Below are 27,584 nucleotides of genomic sequence, written 5' to 3' on the forward strand. Positions count from 1 at the left end.
TGCATGTAATACTTTCAAAGTATTCCTTCCAAGTGGTAAAACAGTCAATACACATTTTCATTACCATCTATAGCATTTGACCGAAAGAAGAAGATGGCTCGATCGACAAAGGGCCTTCCTTGCTCAAAAACGAAATGCTCTGCACTTCTGCTTGAGCAATTTGCGAGGAAGCTATCCTCCTCGACCAATTTTCATGGTCACCCAGCTTATCCATTCGCATTAACTGGTTTTTTTTTTTCCTTTCTTACCTATCACCAGTTGTATACGACTAGTGGTCGACAATTTTCATAGTGGTACAAATTATCTGTTAACATCAACAAGCATAGTTTTTCCTACCTATCACCGGTTGTATACGACCAATGCCCAAAGGATCATTAGAGATATCTTGGCCAAGGCACGAAGGCATTTCAGTGCTTGCCCTGTCAATCTTAGTAGCATAATAAGATGAGCAAGCCAGAAACTAGTTTTAAATGGATTGAGTTAGTAAAGGGTCAAGAGTGTCAGACACTTCGAAGTTTAAGGTTGTCATTCGTAGCTATCTTATCTAAGTTTGTTGGAACCCAACAGGGTTATCAACTTGCACTATAAAACATCTGTTGGGCCCATTTCTTGGATATGAGCCGAGAAGCAAAAACACAAGCGCCGCAAACCAACACGCCAAACCATTCAGAAATTGACTGCTTTTATTTCTCAACAAAGATGAAGAAAGTTCCAATTTATTTATCAAGATTAGAAATCTGGCATCAGCATCATAAACGTCATAAACATCTGTTCAGGTTTCCTTTGGCACATTCAAGCTGGCAGGCTACTCGTAATCTTGACGGCAGATTCTGCTGAATGTACCTTCCTTGACCTGTCATGAACTCGAAATCATACCGAGCCTTGCCGGGAAGCCTGGTTCACTTAACCAAAATTTATACCCTGAGCAAGTGGTAGTTCACTCCCATAATTGATCGTACTGTAAAAGATAGAAAGTATTCAAGTTATTGATGAAATTGTACACAGTCCAACAATCAATGCAGATATGCAAGACAGGATTCGAGCAAATCAGAAAGTGTAACGAAAGATTACCATGTCGAACGTCTCATGTATTGCTTCCAGGAGTCACTTCCTGCTTCACGACCACCGCCGGTTGCCTTTTCTCCGCCAAAGGCACCACCAATCTCAGCTCCATTAGTAGGTATATTTACATTCACTATACCACAATCACTACCATGTGGCCTGCATCATATTTGAATGAAAATAATTAAACACTGTAGTTTGAAAAGTTCATTTGTCATTAAAGTGTCACTTTCTAGGGTCGTTAGAAACTCACCCAATCCATTTAAAAATAGTTTCTAGCTTGCTTGTGAAGACTGAACTACTCAATCCTTGTGGTACCGAATTGTTCAGTTCAATTGCTTCTTCAAGAGTCTGCATATTTTGAAACAAAAAGTTGCAACATTTTATCTGAGAAGAAAGGTATAATAAACAATAATGCAAGAGAAACCTTTAATAAGTTAAGACTACCTTAATTTTCATAACATAGAGAACTGGGCCAAACAATTCTTCTTTCACCACAGAGGCATCTGAAGAAATCTCGACAATTGTCGGTTGTACAAAATTTCCATCTGACTCTATAACCGATCCACCTGTAAGGATCTTTCCCCCCTGAATAAGTAAATTACAACGTGTAAGACATAAGAATCTTTTTTTGCTCTGGGGTTGAGTGTGTGTGTGTGTGTGTGTGCTTCTCCAAGAGACATAGAACATGCCTGAGATTTTATGGTTGAAATCCCCTTCTCAAAGTTCTCCCTCGAAGCCTGAGTATGTACTGGCCCGACTAGAGTTCCCTTTTCCAAAGGATCCCCAATTTTGACTTGCTTGTAAAGTCCCACTAGTTGATCCAATACACTTTGATATATACTTTCGTGAAGATACTGCACTCCAGTGAAGCCATATGAACACAAATTTGTACATTTTTTTTTCAAGCAAGAAAAGAATAGCAAAAGGCAAAGCAAAGAAAAACCATGGTGAAAGAAAGTTTACTTCTATAACCACATCAAATCACAAAAATGGAATTTTAAAGGATAAATAGTTACCAATCTGCGGCACGTTGTGCAGCGCTGACCAGCAGTACCAACAGCAGCAAACAAGATAGAACGCACTGCCAGCCCAATGTTGGCATCATCCATAACAATTAAGGCATTGTTTCCACTTAATTCAAGTAAGCATTTACCAAACCTCTCATTGACAATTTTTTGCACCTTCGAACCTACCTGTATTTGGTAATGTGAAAGATAAGCTTGGCGTCGTGGTGATGGGGGGAAAAGCAAAAATTTAAAAAGGCACATGTACATGACCAGTGTACCTTTGAGCTTCCAGTGAATGAAACCAGGGGTATCCGTGTGTCTTTTGCTATTGCTTCACCAATTTCAGCTCCCCCACAGAAAGAGGTGAATATAGCACCTGGCAAGTTATTTATCTCAAGAACTTCAGCGACTAGCTTTGTCACAGCAATAGTTACCAATGGAGTTGTTGGTGCACCCTTCCTACAATGCATAAACATCACCAGCAACCACTCTATTATAAAACCTGTATATCTTTTTAACGAAATAATATAATAAAACTCAATAGATTTAGAAAATGTGTCATATTAACTTACTTAAGATATCTCGTAGTATAAAAGTGAAACAGCCAAGATATTGTGAGTACACTTAATTGAAAAATTGATCAAAACTCCAATTCTGAAATCAGGAGCACATATAAACTTACCATACAACACAGTTACCGCAGACTAACGCAATGCAGGCATTCCATCCTAAATCACCAAATAAAGAAAGAAGTGTGGTTGGAAATCTTGCAGTTTAAAATTTATAACGCATTCAGTGAATTACAGTGACAAATAAAGCACATCTTTAATAAACAAATTACTTTTCAATATATCCTTCTGCTCCTTAATTATGTATTATAATTATATGTTATACAGTGACAATGACAAGGTTTCCATGGCGCACAGAGGATTACTGCACTGATAAACAAGTGAACGAAACAACATTCAGTGAAGATCATTGCAGCTATGAAATGCCAAGATCATTGTTGACAGATAGCTAAGGCATATTTGCTTAGGGTAGAATATATGATAGTGGATGCTTCTAAGTTCTAAAATTTCACAGTAAATAAAAAAAGCAAGATCGATGCTGACACTAAATCCTCAATTTCTTGGATGCTTTAATGCACAATAGATCCAGCATCATGATAGTTGTACACAATAACAAAGGAGCTGTTTAACTTATGTTTCAGCCCTGTGAAGGCAAAACAGAACAAGAACCCACCAAGAACAGCACATGGGAAATTGAAAGCAGTGATGACACCAACTACGCCCAATGGATTCCAGACCTGTGGTGTATAAAAATGCACATGTTAAATGCACCAAAATCAATCTGAATCACGTAAAAGAAAATGGTCAAAGTTCTAATAGTATTATACAAATTGATCAAGGTTCAAGGTAAGATCTAGTAAGGCACCTCGAACATCGTATGATTTGGACCTGCAAACGAAACGCAGAAAAGGGCCTATTATGTTGACTTAGCAACCAGATATTCATTGTGGAGCTTCTAAAATTTCATGACGCAATTCAAAAGAGGAGGATAAAATAAAAATTAGCAAGAAATACAAATTTTGAGCTTACGTTCGGAAGGTATGATAGATCCATTCAGTTGTCGGCTCAGTCCAACAGCATAATCACACATATCAATAACTTCCTGCAAAAAGTAGTGCCCAGGACTTCAAAATTTTAAAAAAGATTATGCCTACAAGAAGGGTAACTGAAAATTCCATCTTAACACTTAAGGGCAACAACAGCGAACTTCTTCAAAAGCTCATTCACAACTCAACAGATGAATAAGATAAGAAATTTTAACTAAGGTATCATTTTGTCATACCTGAACTTCCCCAATTCCTTCAGCAAGTATTTTTCCCATCTCGAGGGACACAAGCCTACCCAGATGCTGCAATTTCTCTCTTAATGCGTCTCCTATTTGCCTAACAATCTCACCTCTTTTTGGTGCTGGGAGCTGCACCAAAAATATATTAACTTTGTAAAATAAAGACATGTTTAAAGCATACAAATTTCACACGGTAATTCTGAGTTGTAACTTGTAATGTATCAAAAGTAGTGAAAATAACAAGAACTGACACTCTTCCATGTCTTGGCTGCTTCATTGCAGGCACGCAAGCCCTCCTCATAATCTTCTATAGACACTTCCGTGACTTTAGCAATTTGCTAACATCCAAATGCACAAAAAGAATATTAGAAACATTGAAATTCTGGGTTTGTGTGATTGAACTCAAATCTTCAAGTTCTTCTTATCAAAATTATATCTTTATATAACAGAAAAGAAAAAATCAATCATCGATGAAGAAAATGGAGATTAAAAATAAGTTACAAACCTGATTGTTAGAAGGGTTAACAGTAGAGATAACTGGGCCACTTGCCTTCCACTTGCCATTGATGAAGCCACCAGGATTCTCAGGACCCAGACCGATCTCGCTTAGAAACTCATACTCTTTCTTGGCAAATCCCATCTCTGCATATTCATTATCTCTGTGTATTAGGATTCATTACATCAAAACAAAACAAGAAATAAACGAAGAAGAAGAAGATCGAGAAGAGCACATCAATACATGAGATGATCAGAGGTTGAAAATCAATTACCGGAGACCAGACAATGATGACTGGATAGCTTATGAGAAGCGATGGATAAAATGATTGAAATCAGTGAGTAGAGTGGCTAATTTGCTGCTGGGTTTGTTTGTATATAAAGTGGAGAGTGCTGTAGCGTCACGCCACATTTATATATAATCATTATCTTCCAAAATATCGACACTTGTCAAGCACAAACGTAAATTGGGTTGCGTGATCATCACATGCTGAGTATACAAACATGAGTTCACCGGTGGATGTATATGAAAATCAAAGATTTGACCAAATCCACAATGGCCATATGAGTTTTATACGGACATGAATGCACCTGTTAGTTAAGCTAACCAGGCCCCAGCTCACATGCTAGCTGACTGAGTTACCATATCACATGTCACTTATCACACAGAGAGCCCATACAAAGATGACCAAATATTGGTAGCAAGCAAGCATGGGAAGTTCTCAATCAATAGGAGGGGCTATATATCTCTGTTTGCTGACGGCTGCAGGGGAAGCGGCTGACTGCAGTCCCTGAGCCCAGCTTGTAGCAAGCCAAAAGTTTTAAGCTTACCATACTCGTAGAAGGCTGAAAGGTTAAGCCTTTTTCTTTTCTGTGGTCCAAAAACGATAGAATAGTGGAAAGGTCAAGTCTTGAGATTAAGCAAAAGTGATGAAATGAGTGGGATGGTGTGTTAGGATTTAGACTAGGCAAGAGTTGTACGGAAAGGTTTCTGTAGTGGGACATTTCAACGCTAATCTTAATTTTTCATTCAAATGTTATTCATATTGTCCTAATTACAATTTTAGTCATGAAGGTAAGGCCCGCAAGTAGACTATGGGCCATTCCTACCCGGCCTTTTATAAGGTGGGCTAGGTTAGCCATTAAGAAAGCTAACTTCTGAGCTAGACCAGTAAAGTTTCCCACCAACTATTTGGATGTTGGGACCAAAAATCAGAATCCAATTGTTGTTGGTACGCGCCAGTAAGACACGGCTTCTGCTCTCTCCTCCTTCCTCAATTGGCAGACCGGAGAAACTACGAAGAAGCTGCGTTTATTTGTTCTTCTTAGCACTCTTTCTGTTTCTCTCTCTACCCAGAAAGAGTGCTAAACCTCTCTCTCTCTACCGGAAGGTACCTCCTCCTGACATCTTCCTCAAATACCTTACATTTTGGCTTGTATAATTTCAAAATATCATTGTATCTCTTACAATTCTCAACCCCTTTTCTGAATTCGATGTCTTTTTACCAATTAGGCCATTGCTTTGGCCAAACCCATTTGAAACCCTAGACTTGTTTCCATTCTCCGACTCTGGGTTTATCGATCTTCGTCTAATCGAGTCTGAAATTCAGAAATTTAGGGTTGGATAGGAGGGGGCAGGTAGAGAAATCATGATAGAACCCAAGTGTTTTTTCGGGGCAAAAAATTCCCAATTTCGCGGGGTTTTCAATGGAATTTGTACTTTGGTTTTGTTCTTCTTATTCTACAACCAGGACAGTTTTCTCAGAAACCAGTTTCTGGGCAGTTCGCATTCGGTTCTTCCTCCTCGTTGGAGTTCCAAAGTTAAAGGCCTTGGTGATCGGGTTGATATTATTCGCAGGAGAATTGCTGAAGTTAATGTTTCTTCGTCGAATTATAGTGTAAGTGTTAATGGGTCGGATGCCAATTTCTTATCAGCGACTCATCCCCAATTCTGTACCGGCTTGTTAAAACACGAAGGTTATCAGAGCAAATGTGAGTTCTTAATTACCCATCCGGAGTGCAGTTCCGGTGGGTATTTGAATTACATTCATTTCTTCTATTGTGACTGTGAAAAAGTTAGTATTTTGGGGTATGTAGTGTTGGCAATATGGTTGGCTGCTTTGTTCTATCTATTGGGTAACACTGCCGCAGATTACTTTTGTTGTTCTCTGGAGAAGCTTTCTAGTCTCTTGAAGCTACCAGCAACTGTGGCTGGTGTGTCTCTGCTTCCACTTGGGAATGGTGCTCCTGATGTGTTTGCCAGCATTGCTGCTTTTGTGGGGAAGGATGCAGGCGAAGTGGGCCTTAATAGTGTGTTGGGTGGAGCCGTCTTTGTTACTTGTATTGTTGTTGGGACTATATCTCTCTGTGTGGCTGATAGGGGGTTTCAGATTGATAAGAAATGCTTTATCAGAGATATATGTTTTTTCCTCTTTACTGTAATGTCACTTGCCTTCATGTTGATGGTTGGTGAGGTTACTGTTGGGGGTGCTATAGCATTTGTCTTGATTTATGTGGTTTATGCATTTGTGGTCGCTGCAAACGAGATTCTGAGGAAACATGTTCGGAAATTAAGGTTGGATGCTGTAACTCCGTTGCTACCGGTTAGAGGAAGTATATTTTCTCAGGCAAGTGACGAGGATGAATCATCGGTATATGCTTCACTTCTTGAATCTGAATCTGACAGTGAGGTACCCCAGCTTCAAAGTAAGTTGCCACAGTGGATGTGGGCTTCAAATGTGGCAATTTATTCAAATCAGAATCTGAAGGCTAGTTCAGACAGCCCAAGGTCATTGTGGGGTTGGAACGATGAGGAAACAATGGAGGAACACTCGTCCTCTTTTAAATTTTTATCACTGTTGGAGATTCCATTGACGCTGCCAAGACGCTTGACAATCCCAATTGTTGAGGAGGATAGGTGGTCCAAAGGTTATGCTGTTTCCAGTGCCGTGTTAGCTCCCATTCTTCTTGTATTCTTATGGAACACCCAAGATGATGTGGGATCTCTGAGTAAAAAGGTTGCGTACTTCATAGGTTTTGTCTCTAGTGGTGTCTTTGGCGTTCTTGCATATCTACACACTCGAGTTGACCAACCCCCTCGCAAATTTTTATTTCCATGGGTTTTGGGAGGATTCTTTATGAGTATTATCTGGTTCTACATTGTTGCGAACGAGCTTGTTGCATTGCTGGTGACATTGGGCGTAATCTTTGGAATTAATCCGTCAATCCTTGGATTGACTGTATTAGCATGGGGCAACTCGATGGGTGATTTAATGTCGAATGTAGCACTGGCAATGAATGGTGGAGACGGTGTACAGATTGCAATGTCAGGATGTTATGCCGGGCCTATGTTTAACACACTTGCTGGTTTGGGGATCTCAATGCTGCTTGCAGCCTGGAACAAGAGACCGGAGCCGTTCATAATTCCCAAAGATAGTAGCTTGTTTTATACTATGGGATTTCTAGTATTAGGGCTTCTTTGGTCACTTGTTGTGCTACCTAGGAATGGAATGCACCCTAACAAGATCTTAGGACTCGGCCTTATAGCAATTTATTTGATATTTCTCTCCCTTAGGCTAGGCACATCAATGGGAATGCTGTCACTTGTAAATGTTTGAGGAATAAATCTTGGATTGGTAATAGCAAAGTTGTATCTTGTACAGAGTATCAGTTGGAATGGCAGTGTTGATGCCATAAGCTGCTGTATGTCAGCTATGTTAACTGATGTTGAATTATTCTCCTGAAAAATGTTTTACAGATTCCATGTTAATATGAAAAAGAGATTTTGTTGCCACAAATTCAATTTGGCCAACTTGTATAACCTCGTCATTATTCGTGTTTTACACCTCTATTCTGTAATAGAACATTGCTGTACTAATTGAATTGTATTGTATTGGTTTGTTACATTTGATGTCTGAAGAATGCTTGCATACTCTTTTGACATTTCCCCTACCTATCTTTAAATTCTGAATTTCCTTAGATTAGATTACCCATCTAGGTGGCTTCTAACCAGGAGTTAGTTCTTTTCATGACCAAAAGCATATGCGTTTGAAATTTCCTGTTCATGTTCTTCTTTTGGTCTTTTTCATGTTTGTCAGGGAAGAGGCTCTATGTCTTTTTTAGGTCAAACAAGGTATAAGGGGACCAAGCTCCCTTTCCACTTTACTTTTTTAAGATTCTTTGACTACTCAACCGATGAATTTTCTGATTAGTGGACCTGAATCTTAATTCATCCTTAATCTGTGTAATATTTAGATTATAGTTGACCACCTGCTGCCGGGACATTGCAGCTGCTGTTCCATTGACTACTATGAATAGGTTGAGTGAAGCAGGCAACTAGGCTCATGTTTAGATTTCCTCGCACATGCCAATTCCTGTGAAGATGGTAGAAACATGAAGCTGAGATGTCTGAAGAACTGTGGACAGAAATCTTAACCAGTACTTGGGTAGGATAGCAAATTGCATCAAAGTTGTTAAGTTTCTGCATAATTATCATTCTTTTTACAAATCTGTGTGCTTATCAGTCTCTTGGAATCTTATTCGGTCAGACAGCAAGAGAACATTTAGATTTGACTGTGGCTTCCTCTGGAATGGCAAGTTTTCAATGCTATGAGTGAAAACAAAAACCAATCTTAAGTCTCATTAGTTTTTCTGAAAACATGATTCATTCGTAAGTGATTCCATTGTCCCTAACATATCTTGTTTGCTTTTCCTTTACATTGTGAAATTGGTTTTCATTTCCATTGCTTAATCATAAAGGTGAAATGCATCCTTGGGGAAAAAAGTAAAATGTGGTCTCGTTTACACAAACTTGTATATATCACTAATTACAAATCAAAGAGTTGCAAAGATACCTCCTAACAAATGAGTTCCCAGTTAGTACAGGTTGGGAGGACACAACTAAAACACCATCCAATAACACAATCCGGGAAAAAAGGAAAAATGAAAAATGAGAGAGAGAGAGAGAGAGAGAGAGAGATATCAAAACAGAGCATTAGCAGCATCCAAATTGCAGAAAATTGAACTGTGAAGATGTCATGTTTTGATGCGACATCAAGGAAAGCTTCTCTTGAATATCTGAATTACTAGCACCTAGTGGATTCACCATATATGTAATCAAGAATGGTAATGACCCCAATAACAAAAGCGTGATCCATGCCTGGTGTCACCACAACATGGTAGAGATCCTTGCTTGCCATCAACTCCTTCTTCACCCCTATCTATGTTTCATTGTGATCAATAAACAAATCCAAACATTCAGAATTTCAATAGAAACTCACAAACAATGAAACTTTTTACATATTCTTTCATGAATAGGAATTATTACCTGTGCCATTGTGTTGCCTCTTGAGTCAACAATGCTACAATCTTTATCAGGAAAATATCCCTTGATCTCAAAGTCCCAGTCTTTGTTTTGCCTAGCCTTGGTGGAGATTCTGATTGCATGAGTTCTTGCCAAACAGGAGTTTGGCTCTTTCAAACAGAAAACCAACTGATCTTGTGATCCTTCATAGTCTAAAGTGTAGCCCTTCCATTTCCTGTAAATGCTTAGTGCCTCAACCATTGCTCCCTGGTACATTATCATAAGAATTAACAGTGCATTATGGAAATTAATTAAGCATCCCCAACATCTCTCCATGAGCATATGCACAACCAAAACAGAAGATGTCTTTTCTTATAGATGTATGCATGATTGAACTTGTACATATATACCTTTCGACGAATGAGAAGCAAAGCGTCTCCATCACCATCCCTCAGAATCATCTCATCTTTCGTGCCCAGAATTCCACATCCATCAACCCTGAAAGCAACCTTCTGACTACAATCTGTGACCACAAAACCACCTCCATTTATTACGTGTGGCCTCCTCCTTACCACAAGCACAGCCTGAGAAGAAGAACAATAAATCTTGCTAATGATAGGCTTAATCACACTCGGTTTTGCTGCCATCTCTTTATTTTCTTCGTACCAATGACCTAGTTCAAGTTTGAAATCATTGCTATAGAGGGTCTTTTTATACACAAAGTTAGAGATAAGAGTAAGAAAAGTAGATAAGCTTGTTGCCTAAGGATCTAGTGGGTTCTACATTCAAAGGTTTGGCAAGTTTGACTCTGTGTGTAATAATATATACAATACAATGCGTATAAGATGGAAGAATATATATGCTTTGGCATAGACCAAGTTGCTTGTTGAAGAGGATGATTGTTAGCCAATGAAAGGGGGCAAGTTTTGGCGTGGAAGAAAATGTAATCTGCTGAGGGTACTTGGCTTTTGGTTTAATCTCTAAAGAGGTATACCAAGTTTCCTGATTTGAGTAAACCAGTGAAGAAATCCCAAAGGGGTTTTGAGAGCTTCTTTGAATTTGGCAGCTCAAAGTCTAAAAAGAGAATATTTCCAGTGTGTTTCATTCTTTTTGAAAGAGGGAATTTGGCACCACGTTCTTTAAGTTATTTCTGTTAAGCATCTTGTAGGAGTTGAATTTTACTGCAGTTCGAAAGATTCATGGAAATGAGTCTTTGGCCTTTTGAATTATTGGGCAAGAGATGCTTGTCACCTTTCAAAGTTGCAGTTAACCAAAGGATTCGACTCCATGTGATTAACTTTATAGACTTTAGTTTTTCTTTAAAAAACGTGGTTTTGGATTGTGTTTTACGGTCATTTCTGAACAAGAAGAAAAAGAAAAACACAAGGGTCGTTTTCCATCTTTCTGACTTGTGTTATTAGCAGCCCATTTCTAGATTGACATGCTCAACTTCAATCCCGCGGACCGGTGTCTGATTTTTTGTTTTTTTTTCGGGGAAAGCCAATTCCCACACGTATCATTGAAGGACTAATGGTCATACATCGTATGAATAAATTTTGTCAGTACGAAATGTGTAATTTTTAGAAGAGAAAAAAAAAAGTTAAGTTTGTTCAAAGCTGTTAAAGCTCTGGCCAGGGCAAGTTCCTCTCTATTTGGATGAAGGAATTTACAATTATATAGAATTCTAAAATGACGGAATTTAGATTTTAATCATTTCAATTTCTGGCAATTGAAGATTTCAATGTTTGGATTTATATATGTAGAATTTTGTAAATGGCACTATGGAAATTGTCAAATTACTCATATTTTGGTGGAAATTAAACTCGAGAATTTGATGCTCCAATTTCCACGATTTTTTATGCGTGTCATTTAATAAATTCTGCGCTTAAGTTGCCAAACAATGGAATTGTCAATTTCTCCTCTTAAACTCTCAACTTTTAGCTAAATTTCAAGTTATTTTCTCTCATCCAAACCGGTGCCCTCCTTTGATAAGATCAGTGACTATCAATACATGTCAGGTAGTTGGAAATTGTCCCAAGCGTTTTGCTAAAGAGAGCCGAACATGAACATGGAAAATTACCAATAGTTGATAAATGCGAGCTGTTGGAAATCGTCCCAACTTAAATCAATCATCCATACTTGTGTGAATTATTTCCAACCGTAAGCACATGTGGACGGTTAGAAATTACCCACTCGCATGTGAACGACTAACTTCTCCCAAACAACCAACTTCATGAGCCAACCCACCATAACCCTTTGGGTCCAATACCACAAAAACTGAACGTTTCTTCTAACCTCAGTTTTCTTTTTTGGGCTTCCCTGTTTTTTTTTAATGTTTTCTGATAATTGTTTGTAATTTGTAATGAACGTGAATAGAACAAAAAGGTGTGTGTTTTGGGCCAAGAGGAAGAGCAGTCGTGTGAGGCATTATAACAAGGTGACTGAAACGTGCGCACGTGTCGAGTGTTGCACGGGCAACTATAGCAAGCAATAAAGACACAATGATACGAATACGATTCACCACCGGCTCACGTTAGCACGATCACGGAGGGGGGGGGGGAGGGAGGAGGAAGAAGACAGTAGAGGAGGGTTGGGTATCTTGGGCTTGCAGCCCAACTGGGGCCCGGCCCACTGAACACGTTATCAGCGACCGCTCTTTTGCCGTGGTACTTTGGGAAAGAGCAGAAATTCATCGCCTCCTGCATGATATGTCGCTTCACCGCGGGCCCCACAACCCCCCGCCTGGCCCCATCCATGAATGAGATCAATACACACTAGGGCCCACTCCTCCAGAAACGTGCTCACATCCACCGATGGCGCGTGGGTTTCAAAAACGAGTTGAGACCCCTACAGAAATGCCTCTTAAACATGGGTAAGGAGAAATACTTATGCGAAACATGAATAGTATTATTTTGCTATTTTTTATCAATCACATTATATTTTACTTGATAACTTTTTTATGTGGCAATTTGTAATTGATTAGAGATAGCAAAATAGTGTTATTTCTGTTTCACACAAGTTTTTCTGTTTCTAAAGAGAGCATATCTAATCATCCCTATTTATATGTTAAATTGTGAAGCATACATGAAATGATAAGAATTGATGGAAAATTTTATTTCAATCGAGTAGTCAAGACATATATTCATTTGAAGGCAACAAGTTTAATGTCATAATAAAAAAGCCTCAAAATTATGAATGGAATCACCTGCGTAGTGATCCGATTTCAATTCCGTAATTCTCATATCAAGTTCGCCAGTTTATGACTTTCCTCGTTCATGTTAAGTAAACATGTTATAATATTTTATAATATTTGAACCAATCATTATATAGTTTCTATTAAAGCTTTATTAATCATATGACCTTATTTACTTACCAAGTGTTAAATCATCACCTAAAATCAACAAATCCAAATATAACATTTTTCATTTAACATTTGTATTTGTGGTTAATTAAGATGAGTAGTCTTCTCAATCTCATCATACTTTTGTTATTAGACTGTTAAATTGGTCATCCGCTTGATCTTAATTTTAAGTATTTTGTAGGCTACACATACATCAACGGTCAAAATCAACTCAAGTTTCCGTGCACCTTAAAACTGCTCTATATGACAATGTCTCTTATTAGTATTATCCTTATCTTATAAATTTGTGAATCTAAACTCACACTCATGTAAGATTCAACTGAATGAATGATTAAAATTCAAGCTCATATTGACATGTGTGTGAGTTGATTGGAATTGGATTGGGCCATACTTCATTGTACTCAATAAGTTCCAAGAAGAACAGTGAGTTGCGCATTTAGAACCCAGAAAGTGGAGCTTTGGTACCTATTTATGTGAGAAAGGTATTGAAACTAAAGCTTCGGACTCTGTATTTCATGTTTAGAGCTTGAAGTTGCCATTAATGAGCCAGCTGCGTGTGAGTTCATGGACCATTTTAACTGAGAATGTAGCTGGAATGGGAAAATTCAAGCCCAAGTTTAAGCTCTGCCTGCAGGGTTTAGGTCATGTGGTTAAATTCAGCTTAAATTTCTCTGACTGCACCTGACAATGCAGAAGAAGATCATACTTTGGGGGTAGAAAATAAAATTATGGGAAAGTTCTTGGTGCAAAAGAATATTTTCAATATCGAAATGTACTCTACAGTAAAAGTAGTTGGGGGTGGAAAAAAAATTACCATTGTCATTTGTCCAAGCTACAGTAAAAGGATGGCCCCCACAATTCAAAAATTAAACAAGAACCCATTTTTACTCCATTCAGGCTTGTGCTGATTGAAGATAGAATTGTGAGTGAATGATGGCAGGAAGGAATTGTTATGGTACAAGGTTAAAGGGTAAATTGACAAGAAATTTTACCCAGATGGTAGTTATTCTCAAAATCAGGGCTGATTTGTCCAAGTCTCTGTTTTGCCCAAACACACAACGACCTTTTCCCCCTTTTCTCTTTCCTACGCAGCGGTCACGTGCGGTCTGAGGTACTTAGCCATCGTGCTTTTCGCTTCTTCTCTGCAAATCTGCAACACCCCATCAGAGAAATTAAAAAAAATTGAGAAAAAAACAGAGAAAGAAAGGAACTTTCACTATATAAAAACATAAAGCTTTAGTTTTTAGCAGAACAGTGTCAACAGGGCTTTCTTTACTTGTTTTTCCATAAACCAAACTCCAAAAAACTCACTCAAATCCGATCAAAATCCCTCAACTTTGCCAAATGGGTTCGTACAGACACTTGCAGTTGCAGGCTTTTTTCACAGCCGTCTTTACTATTACCATTATTAATATTATTGGAACCAGCTATTATTACCAACCATGCAAACACAAAGATGTGCCTCGAGAACAAGAATCATCTTTCTTTTTTAGCCCCTTTATGAAAACATTCATTCATTCATGGCCTTGTGAGCTGTGAAACTTTCAATAATGGCTCTCTTTTTAGCCTCATTATAACCCCTTTTGTTGTTAATTAATTACCCTTTTAAAGTTTAAACCTTTCCCATTAATCCCCTTTTGCAGAGCAAAAGCTCAACACCATTCAGAGCATTTATGCACTGTACAACTTCTCTTTTTATCTTTTGTGGTTCTGGGTCGTAATTATCCTTGTCAGAGACCCTAATTACTGCTTCTACCCCATACTTTTTTGTATACCATTTTTTCACACCTACCATCATTTGTTTGCCGCTTCTTGTTTTTCTCTTTCACTTACCATTAAAGCTTTGCTGTGTGTGTGTGTGCTTGTGACCTCCCTTTGTAATTACTAGCTTTTGCAGTAATAGTAGCTAGCAGCATTTCTACTGCTGCTAAACTCTGAAATCTCCTCTGTCTTTTCTTCATTTGTGGGCCGAGTTCTTGTGATCCAACAACTGGGTTTTGGTTAGCAATGGCAGCTCCCTCTGGTTGTTCTGCATCAGTGCCTTCACTGCCACCACCGTGCCCAAAGTCGCCTCCACAGTATCCAGATTTGTATGGGAAGCGCAGAGAAACAGCCAGGGTTCAGATGCTTGAGAGGGAGATTGGTTTTCTTGAGGTGAGTTTAAATTTTACTTGGCTTGTATAGTTGCACCCTTTTTTCTTTTTTTCCTTTTTTTTTTGGGTAAATGCGCTAGATTTACTACTTGTTAGTTAATTGATGTGAGTTCTTTGAGTTGAAACATTCAAATTTGGAATGTCATTATCATTTGGGTAAAGATGGTAATTCTAAGATTTCAAGTCTTTTCTGTCTTTTCTATGGTTTCTTGACAACTAACCAAATTTGTACTGATGTGAAAACAAGCTAAAGAAGTTCATGCTGTATATGGCTTGTCCAGTATAGATATAAAAAAAAATCTTGCTTGGATTTAAAAGGGTTTCTTTTTCTGAAGCTGGAACTGGAAAGGTTAACTTTTTTATTAATTTCATTAGCTTAATTATGTGAAAAGTGAAAAAGTACTTTCATTTCTGCGAACTATAACCAGGACTAAGAAAATCTCCCCTAAAGCGTGTGTTCATAAAGCTAGACAATATGTTGGTTTAACACTTAGCTTAAAGTTAAAGATATAATTTTATTTTTTAAAATTATCTTGGTGGAGAGTGATCCTGATTTACTATAAACCATTTCAATCTTGTTCCGTTTTATGAATGAATTAACTGGGAAGTTTTAGACCCTCTCAATGACTTGATGGTGTCTTGCTAGGAATCTTATAGGTTGATCCAATGAATGGTACTCCTCTGTCTCCGTGGTTGGATAGTTTCAGTTAGTTTTAGATTACAGGTTTGTTTTGACTGTAGTTAACTTTGTTCAGCACCGGAAACCCCACTGTCTCGCCGCAAGCCGGCGTGGGGGATCAACTCGGTGAACTATTCCTACCGGTTCTGCATAATCTTCTAATGCAGAGACCAGTTGATCAACTTGAATTAGTGATATTGAATTATTAGAATATAGGCAAGCACATTATTGTGTTCTGGTTTCATCATAGGTGGCTATTCTGTACTTCTGTCAATTTGTACTCTCAAAAGCTGTTTGGCAGGTTTTCCATTGACTTCATTCGATGCCCCGTTTGTCTTTAACATGTCAAATAATGGAAACAAGAAAGTTTTTTGACGGATAGGTTAGGTAGGTATGGTCTTTGGGTAATAATTTCAATAATTTTATCCTTTTCTGTGCAGGAGGAACTTAAATCTGTTGAACGCCTTCAACCTTCTTCAAGATGCTGCAAAGAGTATGTTAGTTTTTCTATTTCTTTTTGTGGTTCCCAGGAGTTTAAGTATATGTGAACTGGTAATAGATTGAATATGATCATTTTACAGGGTTGCTGATTTTGTGGCTGCAAACCCAGATCCATTAATACCTACGTAAGAACAATGTCACCAAATTTTTGGTTTAGAGTGTCTTATAAGCATTATGGTCATTTGATTTTCTTTCTCTTTCAAGCAGGAACCGAAAGAAACGCCGGTCATGTCGCTTCTGGAAATGGCTTTGGTACCATTTTCTTTTTCTTTTTCTTTTCGTAGAATTATTTTAGTTTGTGAGTTTTTCATGCTGTAATTTTGTTCTCTCCTCCTTACTGAGAAAAATTAAATTTATACTTGACAGATACTGCAATAAGAAAAACAGTGGAAACATTATAGAAACATTGAAATTAAGAACATTTATTTCCTAGAAACTGTCAAATTGGTTGTGGTTACAAATCACTAGTGAATTAACTCCTGTTGGTTTGGAAATCATAAGAATGCGGTGCACTGAACATTTTTCCTTTAGTATTGGAAAGACTTCTAACATTTGAGATCCAGAGTCCATCAGACCCTAACCTTCTTGTGATTGATAGAATTAACAGTGAACGGGGGGACACATACATTTAGTTTTTTGTTTTGCTACTATATAAACATTAATCTACCTTCATATTCAACTAGCACTGGTGAAAAGATTAATTTGTTCAGAAGCATGAACTCAAAAGAAATCAGGCTTTTTCTAACCAGTTAGTTAAAATGCATAAACTTCTGAATATGACATAAGTATGTTTTGTCTTACAGCCGAATGCCCTGTTTTAGCTGTTCATGGATTTGCTGTTGCTGCTGCAATCGGTGCTCTCTTCACCTAGAAATGCCACGCTGCTGTGACTGCGGTCAGTGTAACTGTAATCCGTGTGCCTGCTGCTGTCCACTTCCAAAGTGGCGGTGTGGCTGCTCATGTCCCCAGTCTGGCTGCTCATGTCTCCGGTCCAGCTGCTCATGTCCCCGGTCCAGCTGCTGCAAAAATATTTCCTGCAGCAAAAATTGTTGCATTTTTCCGTCGTGTTCATGTCCTGATTGCTCTTGTAGCAATTGTTTCAAATGGAAATGCTCTTGTCCTAAATGTCCAAAGTTACGGCCTTGCTGCTGTTGTAGAATATCCTGTTGTTGTAACCCCTGCAGTATATGTTTGTAGTATTGATGCTTGACGTTTATGGAAGCTTTGTTCCTCAACATGGTTTTTCAATTGAACTAGTCTTAATTTTGCCGATAGTGAGGGCTCTAAAAAAAATTATGTGAGCTATGAAGTAAGTTTTATAGTATTGGCCTCTGCATTCTTGGTTCCCTGTTGAATAAGTGTTCTTTTTATATGAGTAAGTTTCATGTTGGGAATGGGTTGGTGGTTTATCATCTGCAACCCCTTAAATACCTGTAACGATTTTAGAAGGCAAACTTTCAACAAGCTAAAGTTGACATAATATACAATGCATCACATACAATTTTCATAATATAAGATCAAAAGAATTGGGTTCATTCAATTGGTCTTGACAAAACACTTCTCGGTGACTCGAGCCATTCCTCTGATCCAGTCGAAATGGTTAAGATGGATTCATGGGAGCTTTTGTTTCCTGTTTTTAGCACGATGATGACTGTTTTGGAGTGCTAATAACTATTTTCGAAAAAGAAAATATAAAATGGGCAATCCAATTGTAAGCAAACTCCACTATGCAATTAACATGTGGGTATGTCATAAAAAAAAAGGGCATACCTATAAACATTGGTATGTCATTCACTCTATTACATTAGTTTTTTCTAGCCAAACGAATTTGCTGTTGCCCTTTGAACTGCCTTCCTCAAAGGCAATAACCAAATAAACACAAACACTCCCAACTCTTGGTTGATCTTCAATTTTCACCTGTGCTTCTTTCGGGCCCAACTTGCTCAAGGCCTAACAACAGAAAGCCCAGAAAAACAAAGCCATACTCAATCTATCAACTGCGTCCATGCAAAGGCGATTGGGCTCTTCACTTGGTGCTGTGGGTTTTGCCACACAATTGAACCAAATTCTGACCTTGCTGTCTTGTCTGCACCTTTATTAGCCACAAACGTGACTGTGTACTTCTGCTTCTCTCCTACATTCTTGAACACAAGCCTTGTGGGCTTCACCGCAATCCTCACCATTGGAGGTCCAGTCACAGCCACTCTGTATATGGACCCGGCAGCCCCTACATTAGTCAACTCACGGCTGTATCTCACAACCCGTTTGTTCCCGAACACCACCGAAAATGAAGGGTAGTTGAGTTGGCCAGGGTCTGAATATTTTCTAGAGCATGTAACGTTTGGCTTCTTGACAATGGCTTGCACATGTTCAAGAGTGTATTCCAAGGAGCACAAAAACGCAACGTAGTCGTCGGTGGATATGTCGTATACGAGACCCGGCGACAGTGCCTTCTGAGGTTCGACATGGCCGGAGCCGTGAGCCCACGGGTTCGAAAGTGAACCATCCGCGGCGTCCTTGAGAGGGGACTTGGTGTTGTCTTGGGTATAGGCTGTGGTCATCAGTGCAGATTTGATTGCACTTGGGCTCCAATCCGGATGGGCTGCTTTGAGCAATGCTGCAAGCCCACTAATGTGTGGACATGACATTGATGTACCTACAAACAAATCACACAGCTTGAGGTCAACGTCCCAGTAGTCAACATCATCAACGATTTGCATTAATCAAGGTTTACAAACTAGCCGTTACCTGACATGATGTTGAACTGGCTCTTCCGAGTGTCCTCTTCAAGCCCAGTGGGCCCGATCGACTCTGACCATCCCGCCAAGATGTTGACACCTGGACCAATCACATCCGGCTTCAAGATCTGGGGAGTCACCAGATTGGGGCCCCTTGAACTAAACGCCGCCACTACCGGAGACGGCCGTACATTCAACACGGTCCCGCCAAAGCTAATCAGAGCCGTTGGATTCGAATCGTGCTGGACGTATTCCCTAATTAGATCACCGACTCTCATCCCGACGGCCACAGCCGGTAACAAGTGACTGTCAGCCACCAATTCCTCACCGCTGGCGGCCGTGTTGGCGAGTATCATCCCAATCCCACCCGCGGCACGTACAACACCACCTTTCTCCACACGTGCGTTGATGCCGCGATCGCACACCACCACTTTCCCACGTACGTGCTCCGGTTCCAGCGAACCGGGCAAGCACAAGTTACTTGAGCTGTTGGACCCCTTGTTGTACACCAACTGAACCGGTTTATTTCCCATCCCGGTCCCGCTGTACAGCGACACGCCAGTGAAACGTTTTTTGTTACCGAGCAAAGCGTAAGCCGGGAAATCCCGGTCCAAGGTCCCGGCTCCAACGGTCATGATCCACGGGGCAGTGTTCGCCAACGAGGCCTTACTGGGCCCACTGTTCCCGGCAGAACAAGAGACAAAAATGCCCCTCTCCATAGCCGTGAACGCGCCAATCGCGATCGTGTCGCGGTAGTACGGAGAGGACCCACCGCCCAAAGAGAGCGACAACACGTCGACGCCGTCCACGATGGCCCGATCCATGCCCGCCAGAATGTCCGACCCGAAACATCCGGTGCTCCAGCAGACCTTGTACGCGGCGACCCTCGCGTGAGGCGCCATCCCACGCGCCGTCCCGGTCGCATAGCCGAGGAGGCTGGCGTTGGCCACGTGGGACCCGGCGGCGGTGCTGCTGGTGTGGGTCCCATGGCCGTCTCGATCTCGAGGCGACTCGGCTTCCTTCGATTTTCTCATGAAGCTTCCGCCGGAGGCCATGTGAAAGCCTTTTGAGAAGCTCCGAGCTCCGATCAGCTTCTTGTTGCAGAGGGACGTGGCGAAATCGGAGCCTGATTCGCACTGGCCGCGCCACCGGGTAGGGATCTCGGGCATTCCTGCGTCGTCGAAGCTCTTTGACTCGGGCCAGACGCCGGTGTCGAGAACTCCGACGATGACGTCATTGGAGGCCTGGTTGAGGTCCTGGGTCGAGTGACCGGCCCAGAGCCCCGATTCCATCTCGAGACCCAGAAACTCGGGGGTCCGAGTGGTGTGGAGAGTGTAGAGAGTGTCTTCGTAGACCCCGAGCACCGAGTCGGATTGGCGGAGCAACTCGGCTTGTTCGGAGTCTAAGGAGGCAGCGAAGCCGTGGTAGGCGGTGGTGTAGGTGTAGAGAAGAGAATCTTCGGTGGAGGAGAGAGATTGGAGGTGGGCAGAGTACCAGTCATGGTGGGTGGCGTAGGAGGATGGCTTGGAATGGTGGTTCATCTGCACAATGTAAGTCTGCTTGGCCATGGCAGATAGACATGGCAGAAGAAGAAGTAGAGCAGCAAACCAGAACTGGGCCTCGGCGGCCATGGCTAAGCTTTGGAGCTGCGTATATCCAAATGTGGAAGATGAGAGAGTGAGAGAGTACAGTCGCTCTGTAGCTGCGACTGTCAGAAAGGGGGGATAGAAGGTAGAAGAAGAAAGAGACTCATGTCGGGTTTATAAGCAAGTGGAAATATCGAATGCGACATTTATTTTGCTTTTATTACCCCAATGCCACTTTCTTCTTCATCAGTTGTACCTGTATTTACAATTTTCTTTTTCTTTTCTTTTCTTGTAATTGTATTTAATATTTTTAGTTTAATAATTAATTAGGATTAGTATCGTGGAAGAAAGCTGGAGACTCCATGATTATTGTTTATTAATTTTGCGTTGAAATACAGTGTTTCCAGTTTGAAATCCATCTGCATGCATATGCAACTTCTTTATAGTATTCGATTAACAATTAGATATTTACTTGATTTACGTGTGTTTCTAATAAGAAAAAGAAAGACGGGAAGACGGTGTATTTTGTAACGAGAACGTCTTGACTGATTAATTATTATGTTTTCCACTTAATTAATCTACATTATAATTTTTGATGCATTTGTTCGACATAATTCGACTAGTATGATGACTTATCACGTAATCTGCCGTAAATCGAGAATAAGACTGGAGAGATTTTATTCTCTGTATTCTTTGAGCAGTCACGGGCATATATAGTTTAACCTCTTTTCGTGAATGCAACAAATTGTTTTTGTTGGAGTAGGTTTGATTTGCAGGCAGTAGGGTTAATTTGTCTTCATCAAACACATGGAGTCGAGACACTACACAGCTGGAGGCACGTCTCGAAGGGGCCAGCACTCAAGCACCGCCAAATTAAGTTCAATTTTAATTTGTGTCCTTCCCATCCTAAACAACTTTGGTGGTGATACCTTTGTCTTCTCTTCATCTTATGAATGTCGAGAAGGTTAGTAAATTAGTGCAAAAAAATGTTTGTAATGTTTATAATTGTATTCCCAATTACAACTATGTGATCTATTCTAAATCAACATGTCATACATAATGTTGGGTACATAGGGTGATACCCAGTGCAATTTATGAGCACATCTCAAGTAATCAACGGTATTGAAAATATATAGATTTTTTCATATACTACTAGATACACAAGAATCTTAAGATTACATGAAGATCTAAACGTCTTGGAGTGCAAGATAAGTTTCCACAAAATCACAAATGAAAAAATTCACATGCAAAACATATGTATACGAATTTACTTATAAAATCCAAAACTTTCATGCAATGAAAAGTAGGAGTCTTATTTAAATTTTTGTATTATACATTTTTTTTTATACAGACGATATTGAAGAGGAGGAATCGAACACAAGACCTTGGATGCATAAGAGCTACAAACCCCTTACTTTTATTATCCATGTTTGTTAGTTAATTTTTAGTATACATTAAGGTTATACGAATTATCTAATAGGAAAATGTTATTTGGATCCAAATTCCAAAACAATAAATTTCCACAAAACAAAAAAATTACAACAATCGAGTCATGATATGATATTTTTATTTAAATGATGTTGGGATTGAGCAAGATTTTTCAACATGATCGATTAAAACAAAACAGATTTTTGTTTTCTCCATAGGTTGCTTAATATGGAGTAAACCCATGGATGAGTCATAACTCATTTTCGTTGCGGTGGCCAATCCGTAAACAAACCACAAGACAAAGGGCATTTATTTGTTTGTTAAACTTGAGATGGAGAAGAAAAAAACGAAATATTTCTTTATGGCATGCAAATTTATTTATTTTTAATTGTTTTTAATTTTTGGGTCATGCAAATTACGCGGTATAATTTTGTCTTTTTTTAAACTGGGGAATTGGATTGGTAACGTACGGTCATATAACGGCTATTTTTTACGGTCAAGTCCAACTTTTCTGAGCTCTTCTTTTGACCGGGAAGGGAATGGCATTCCTGCCATTTCCACTTTCCAATATCCAATTGGATTGTTTACATAACTGCAAAAGTGCCTGGATCTCTCTTTCTTTCTTTTTATTAATTATAAATATTTGTTTACTTCTACGACCCCCCGGAAAAAAATAAAAATAAAAACCCCTCTCTTTCTAAAACGTGGCAGGTAGCGTGCGTGTACTTCATTCAAAGGCAAGCTTCCCCTTCCCTCACGCGCAAATCATGGCCAGTGGGATCACTTCATTTTACTTTAATTTTATTTATAACCGGATATTGAACAATGAGAATTTCAAACACAAAACCTCATATGCAAGTAACCGTTTATGTTTCTCAGTTGGATAATATAATGAGCTCCATTATTACCCATTTATCCTATGCTTAAGAATGAGGAGCATTTTGTCAAAAAGAAAAAGAAACTGAATTATGAGTAGACATATCAATTGCCGCATCACATCGCATGGTAAGAAAATACGATTTTATTTAATATTAATGTAGTTTGATAATGATAGATTAAGTTGGTTTTTTCTTTTGTTAATAAGATGTAGTTTTAGGCTACAAGTATGATTAACACTTGATTAAAGTTGTTCAATAATCCACTTCTAAGTATGATTAATGTCTCCAATAAAAGTTAGTTTTTTTACCCAATGAGCTAATAAACTTCAATTTCTTTACAAATTCATGTATAAATAAATAGGTGAAATAGGGAAATTAAAATCCACCTGTAAATAAAGAAAAAAGAAAAGGCCAAAATGCAGAGCTCAATTATTCTTTAGCACATGAGAGTGTACACACGATCTGAAATGTGGGCGCCCCACCAAAGAAAACCGCAGATGGTGGCGCTAATCGAGCCAACGCTTTCTCTCTCTGTGTGTGATGAAAAAAGTGCACAAAATTATGCACGCTTTGCACTCTTTCTTTGCATTTCCAATTACCATATTATCCACGGGCTTTACGCCATTCATCTCTCTCATTCTCTTTTCATTTCATTTTCCTCTTTTCGGCTCCTTTGAGTCCAAGAAAACAACTTCAACATCACCTCTTATTTTACTTCACTATCATATGCATGTGCCTAGTTTACTTACCCCACCTAATTTATGCGACCCTTTTGATAATTCTAAGGAATGAATGCCATAATTTTATCTCTTTCGGCTATGAGCCTCGAAACTTAACTCTAAGTTAAAGAAGAAACACGTAAAGAGGGAGACATGATGAGTAGTGGGCATTGGCATTATTCTTAGGTGAGGTCCATAATAATTGGGGTGACACTTATAGTTGAGTTGAATAATCAAGTACCCCAGAATTTACAAAAGCATACCACCAACCATATTATCTCCTTGAAAAGCACAAGATAACCTGAAATTCATATCCATTGCAGCAAATGTTGAATGCTGCGAAAGCCAAGTAAATGGTCTAAACTGGATCAAAGTGAACAGAGTTACAGAGTTGGACAAGATAAGATGCGTTTGGCCTCATTGCAAGAGACCAAATTGGATACTGTGTGCAAGCGGGATCTAAAGCCATCAAGCTACATTGGGACTAGCTGAAGCTATGGCCTAGCCTTGTGGTGCTTCAATAGCAATTCAAGGTGTTAAGGTTTCAGAGAGATGGAACAACGATCCTACAAAGCTCAGTAAATGTGGAATTTATATCATAAAACACCTCGGTGCTATTAATAAGGGGAATTAAGCAATTAGCAAGGTTCTAATGTGAGACTTTTTACATTCTGCAACAATTGGAAGCTGGTATAATTCGAAGGGGATGGAGCCACAAAGCCACTTTCTTTGATATATCCATTTAATTGTCAAAATATGGGAAACAGATCATAAGGGCTTGTGATCCATGATGTGCAGCTAGCTGCCTGTGGGCCTCTCTCTACTCTCAACCTTTCTAATTCTGGTTGGTTTCTCACATCAGCACACACACAAACTTGAGCCACTAAATAGGGCAAGTCGCATGCTTGTTAGGCCAATGTAGTTTTCATTTTTCAGTGGGGAGAAGTTGCCCCCACAGCTCTACTGTCACTCTGTTTTGCTCTCTAATTGCTCTGTGGCAGAGAGCAACATTGGATAACAGAGGTTCATCCCATCACACTTTTGTGTGGAGCTAGAACTTTTCCCCACTTCTTTATAGTGCTTCTTTTGGTACCTGAATTTATGGGTTTTTTTTGGAAGAGGGTCTACCATGCCTAGTGCCAGGACAACAATTAAAAGGTCCCAACCCAACATGTTTTTAATTTAAAGTGGAACTTTAAATATCTAAAGTAGGGAACAAAGGCTGCCATTATATGAATGAAAAATGCAAACATATTTCTTTTTTAAACAAGCGATCTCGAGAGAAGGGAATTAAATTTAAGATTTAGAGTGCATGGATAAATACTCTTAACTACTTAGCTACTTCAAACTCATTGCGCGAATCATTTAGATGTTGCCCCAGTCTACAAGCCCGTGGAAGTTTTATTAAGTGACAAAATAGCTAAAGCGCATAGATGTTGCCCCAGTCTACAAGCCTGTGGAAGTTTTATTAAGTGACAAAATAGTTCAACCACCTAGCTAGCACAATGAGGTCCAGTTCCACTACTAGAAGTGTGCATGATGGAAAATTCCAAATGCAGTTTAGATTGCAAAATCTGAAGCTCAACTTTTATAATAATTTCCAATCTCATGCTTGAACAAATTTTTTGAAGTTCCCTTGCCCTAATTTTGGTGCAACAAATAACTGAGACTGGGTGATGAAAAAGAAAGATTCTCACTAAGAAGTTCATGGGGTTCATTATCATTAAAAAAGAAGAAGAAGCATAATCATATCCCTCTGTAGGTGTGCCTTCTTAAAGGGTGTGTGAACCAATGAGGTGTGCCTGCCTTGTATAAAAGTGTGTGTAGAAATCAGAAAGTTCCCTTCCTGTTTCTTCTTGGCAGCTTGTGAGAGTTTGCACATGCAGAGATGCTCTGTTTCTTCTGCTCTTCTATCTCCAATCCATATAAGTTACTTGCAACAACAGCATTGGTTGTTGAAAGCTGCTGTCAAAGTATTTCTGAAATTCTGATATGCTTTTCAGCTGATTTATACAATATTTTTGTATCTGAGCTCCTAAGAAAATCCCTGTTGATATTTGTTGGGGAAGGGAACAGAGTTTTTTTTCTTTATTCTGAATAATCTAGGGACTTTAAGGTAAGAAGTTTCACATTTGAGGAATGCTATTCACAATCGCTCAAAAGCGATTTTCAAAGGACTTGCTATACGCGTGTACACGTTCTCATGCCTTCCCAAAAAAAAAAAGATTTTTTCTCTTTCTTCTCTCGGTTGCCTCCCTCTCTCTCTCTCCCTTTATGTTTTTAATTAGTTTTTCTCTCTCTCTCTCCCTCTTTTTTCTCTCCGCCTGTCTCCATCTCTTTTTCCATCGCTCTCCCTCTTCTTCTCTCTGTTGCCTCCCTCCTCCTGCTTCTTCTACTTCTTAACAAACGGGGGCTAAGCCCAGACAACAACTAAACACAAAAAAATTATAGTCTTCCTTTTCTCTCTCCTTCTTCCTATTAGTCTTGTTTTTTCCCTTCGTTTCTCCAAAAAAATTTCTGTGTTTCTCTCCTTTTCTCTATGACGCTGCAAATTTCTGGGTTTCTCTCCTTGAGTTTTTGTGTTTCTGATTCCCACAATTGCTGCGTTTCTCTCCTGTTGATTTAATCATTACCCATCAAATGAACACAAAAAAGGAGAAGAAAGTTAAGAAATCTGAGGGAGAGAACTGTGATTTGGGGGAAGACAGACACAGAGAGGAAGAAGTTTGGGTTTTTAAAGCTTGGGGTTTTTGTTTTTGTGTTACAAAAAGTTTGGGTTTTTACAACCCATCGATGGAGACAGACACGGAGAAGAAGACGGAGGGGAAAAAGAAAATAAGAAGTAGAAGAAGCAGGAGGAGGAGAGAAGAGAGGGAGAGCGATGGAAAAAAAAGAAAGAAGGGAGATGGAGACAGGCGGAGAGAAGAAGAGAGGGAGAGAGAGAATAGAAGAAGCAGGAGGAGGGAGGCAACAGAGAGAAGAAGAGGGAGAGCGATGGAAAAAGAGATGGAGACAAGCGGAGAGAAAAAAGAGGGAGAGAGAGAGAGAGAAAAACTAATTAAAAACAGAAAGGGAGAGAGAGAGGGAGGCAACCGAGAGAAGAAAGAGAAAAAATCATTTTTTTTTGGGAAGGCATGAGAACGTGTACACGTGTATAGCAAGTCCTTTGACAATCGCTTTTGAGCGATTGTGAATAGCATTTGGTTACAAGTGATGTTACTTTGTTTATATTGCCTGTTATACTTTAACCAAAGTTTTCCGCATCAAAAGGGAAGACACTCGTTCGTTTTAGTGACGTTTAGTTTTTGATACGATTGAGAGTTCATTGTGTGTTTACTTTTTAATACAAACGATACGATAGTTACTACACACTACCAAGGTGAAAGGGGGTTTGAATTTGAGACTACTTGTCAGCAAATCATGACCCTTTTTTATTAGGCTAGACTCTCTTGGTTTGTGTTATTAATTAAAATAAAATAGAATAGTCTGAAGCTGCTTTGCTATGGAAAAAAGGGAAAGTGGGAAGTGGGTCAGGCTAAAAGCAATGGGGTTTTGGGTCCTGTCGTTTGTAGCCCATGGTAAGCTGGGTTACTCTTCAGGTTGCAAGAACACTCCAGGCCTAGTGGTATTCATATGTTATAGCCCAAATATTGTGTTATTGTAGCCCAAAACAAACTTGCTGAAAGCAAAAGGAATCTTCATCTTTCTATCACTTCCATAACCCCAAAAAAAGAAAGAAAGAGAGAACAACTTTTCTCTACCTGAGATGTCTGTTAATGCCGGCATCATAAATCAATCACACACCATTATGTATTTGA

At 39.4% G+C, this 27,584-nt stretch overlaps 5 protein-coding genes across 7 annotated transcripts; 2 read left to right on the plus strand and 3 right to left on the minus strand.

Moving 5' to 3' along the window:
- Positions 1-665: 665 nt before the first annotated feature.
- ALDH7B4 (aldehyde dehydrogenase 7B4) lies at positions 666-4,856 on the minus strand. Of its 3 annotated transcripts, none has more exons than XM_021949177.2 (15): positions 4,697-4,856; positions 4,432-4,568; positions 4,178-4,264; positions 3,924-4,055; positions 3,671-3,743; positions 3,507-3,529; positions 3,315-3,378; positions 2,755-2,800; positions 2,351-2,531; positions 2,082-2,258; positions 1,755-1,919; positions 1,510-1,650; positions 1,316-1,413; positions 1,072-1,221; positions 666-958 (listed from the first exon to the last, which is right to left on the minus strand). In XM_021949177.2, the coding sequence occupies exons 2-15, from the start codon at positions 4,564-4,566 to the stop codon at positions 904-906; spliced, it is 1,527 nt and encodes a 508-aa protein (XP_021804869.1). In that variant the 5' UTR covers positions 4,567-4,568; positions 4,697-4,856; the 3' UTR covers positions 666-903. The 3 variants fall into 3 exon arrangements, with proteins under 3 accessions (XP_021804869.1, XP_088112026.1, XP_021804870.1); XM_088255900.1 differs by having other exon boundaries at positions 4,432-4,585; positions 4,697-4,784; XM_021949178.2 differs by lacking the exon at positions 4,697-4,856 and adding an exon at positions 4,666-4,690.
- Positions 4,857-5,604: 748 nt separating this feature from the next.
- Positions 5,605-8,218, plus strand: CCX4 (cation calcium exchanger 4). The gene has a single exon (XM_021949282.2). The coding sequence runs from the start codon at positions 6,071-6,073 to the stop codon at positions 8,036-8,038; it is 1,968 nt and encodes a 655-aa protein (XP_021804974.1). The 5' UTR covers positions 5,605-6,070; the 3' UTR covers positions 8,039-8,218.
- Positions 8,219-9,192: 974 nt separating this feature from the next.
- LOC110749142 (LURP-one-like protein (DUF567)) lies at positions 9,193-10,553 on the minus strand. The gene is made up of 3 exons (XM_021949165.2): positions 10,134-10,553; positions 9,748-9,990; positions 9,193-9,640 (listed from the first exon to the last, which is right to left on the minus strand). The coding sequence occupies exons 1-3, from the start codon at positions 10,368-10,370 to the stop codon at positions 9,506-9,508; spliced, it is 615 nt and encodes a 204-aa protein (XP_021804857.2). The 5' UTR covers positions 10,371-10,553; the 3' UTR covers positions 9,193-9,505.
- Positions 10,554-14,329: 3,776 nt separating this feature from the next.
- On the plus strand, positions 14,330-17,687 carry AGG3 (guanine nucleotide-binding protein subunit gamma). The gene is made up of 5 exons (XM_021949294.2): positions 14,330-15,238; positions 16,357-16,409; positions 16,498-16,542; positions 16,625-16,669; positions 17,221-17,687. The coding sequence occupies exons 1-5, from the start codon at positions 15,092-15,094 to the stop codon at positions 17,612-17,614; spliced, it is 684 nt and encodes a 227-aa protein (XP_021804986.2). The 5' UTR covers positions 14,330-15,091; the 3' UTR covers positions 17,615-17,687.
- A 439-nt stretch (positions 17,688-18,126) lies between these two features.
- Positions 18,127-20,906, minus strand: LOC110749182 (Subtilase family protein). Its single transcript, XM_021949219.2, has 2 exons — positions 19,166-20,906; positions 18,127-19,073 (listed from the first exon to the last, which is right to left on the minus strand). The coding sequence occupies exons 1-2, from the start codon at positions 20,784-20,786 to the stop codon at positions 18,403-18,405; spliced, it is 2,292 nt and encodes a 763-aa protein (XP_021804911.2). The 5' UTR covers positions 20,787-20,906; the 3' UTR covers positions 18,127-18,402.
- Positions 20,907-27,584: the final 6,678 nt, after the last annotated feature.

Source organism: Prunus avium, chromosome 7 (genome assembly GCF_965620075.1).
Source record: "Prunus avium chromosome 7, drPruAviu1.hap1.1, whole genome shotgun sequence".
Taxonomy (NCBI): domain Eukaryota; kingdom Viridiplantae; phylum Streptophyta; class Magnoliopsida; order Rosales; family Rosaceae; genus Prunus; species Prunus avium.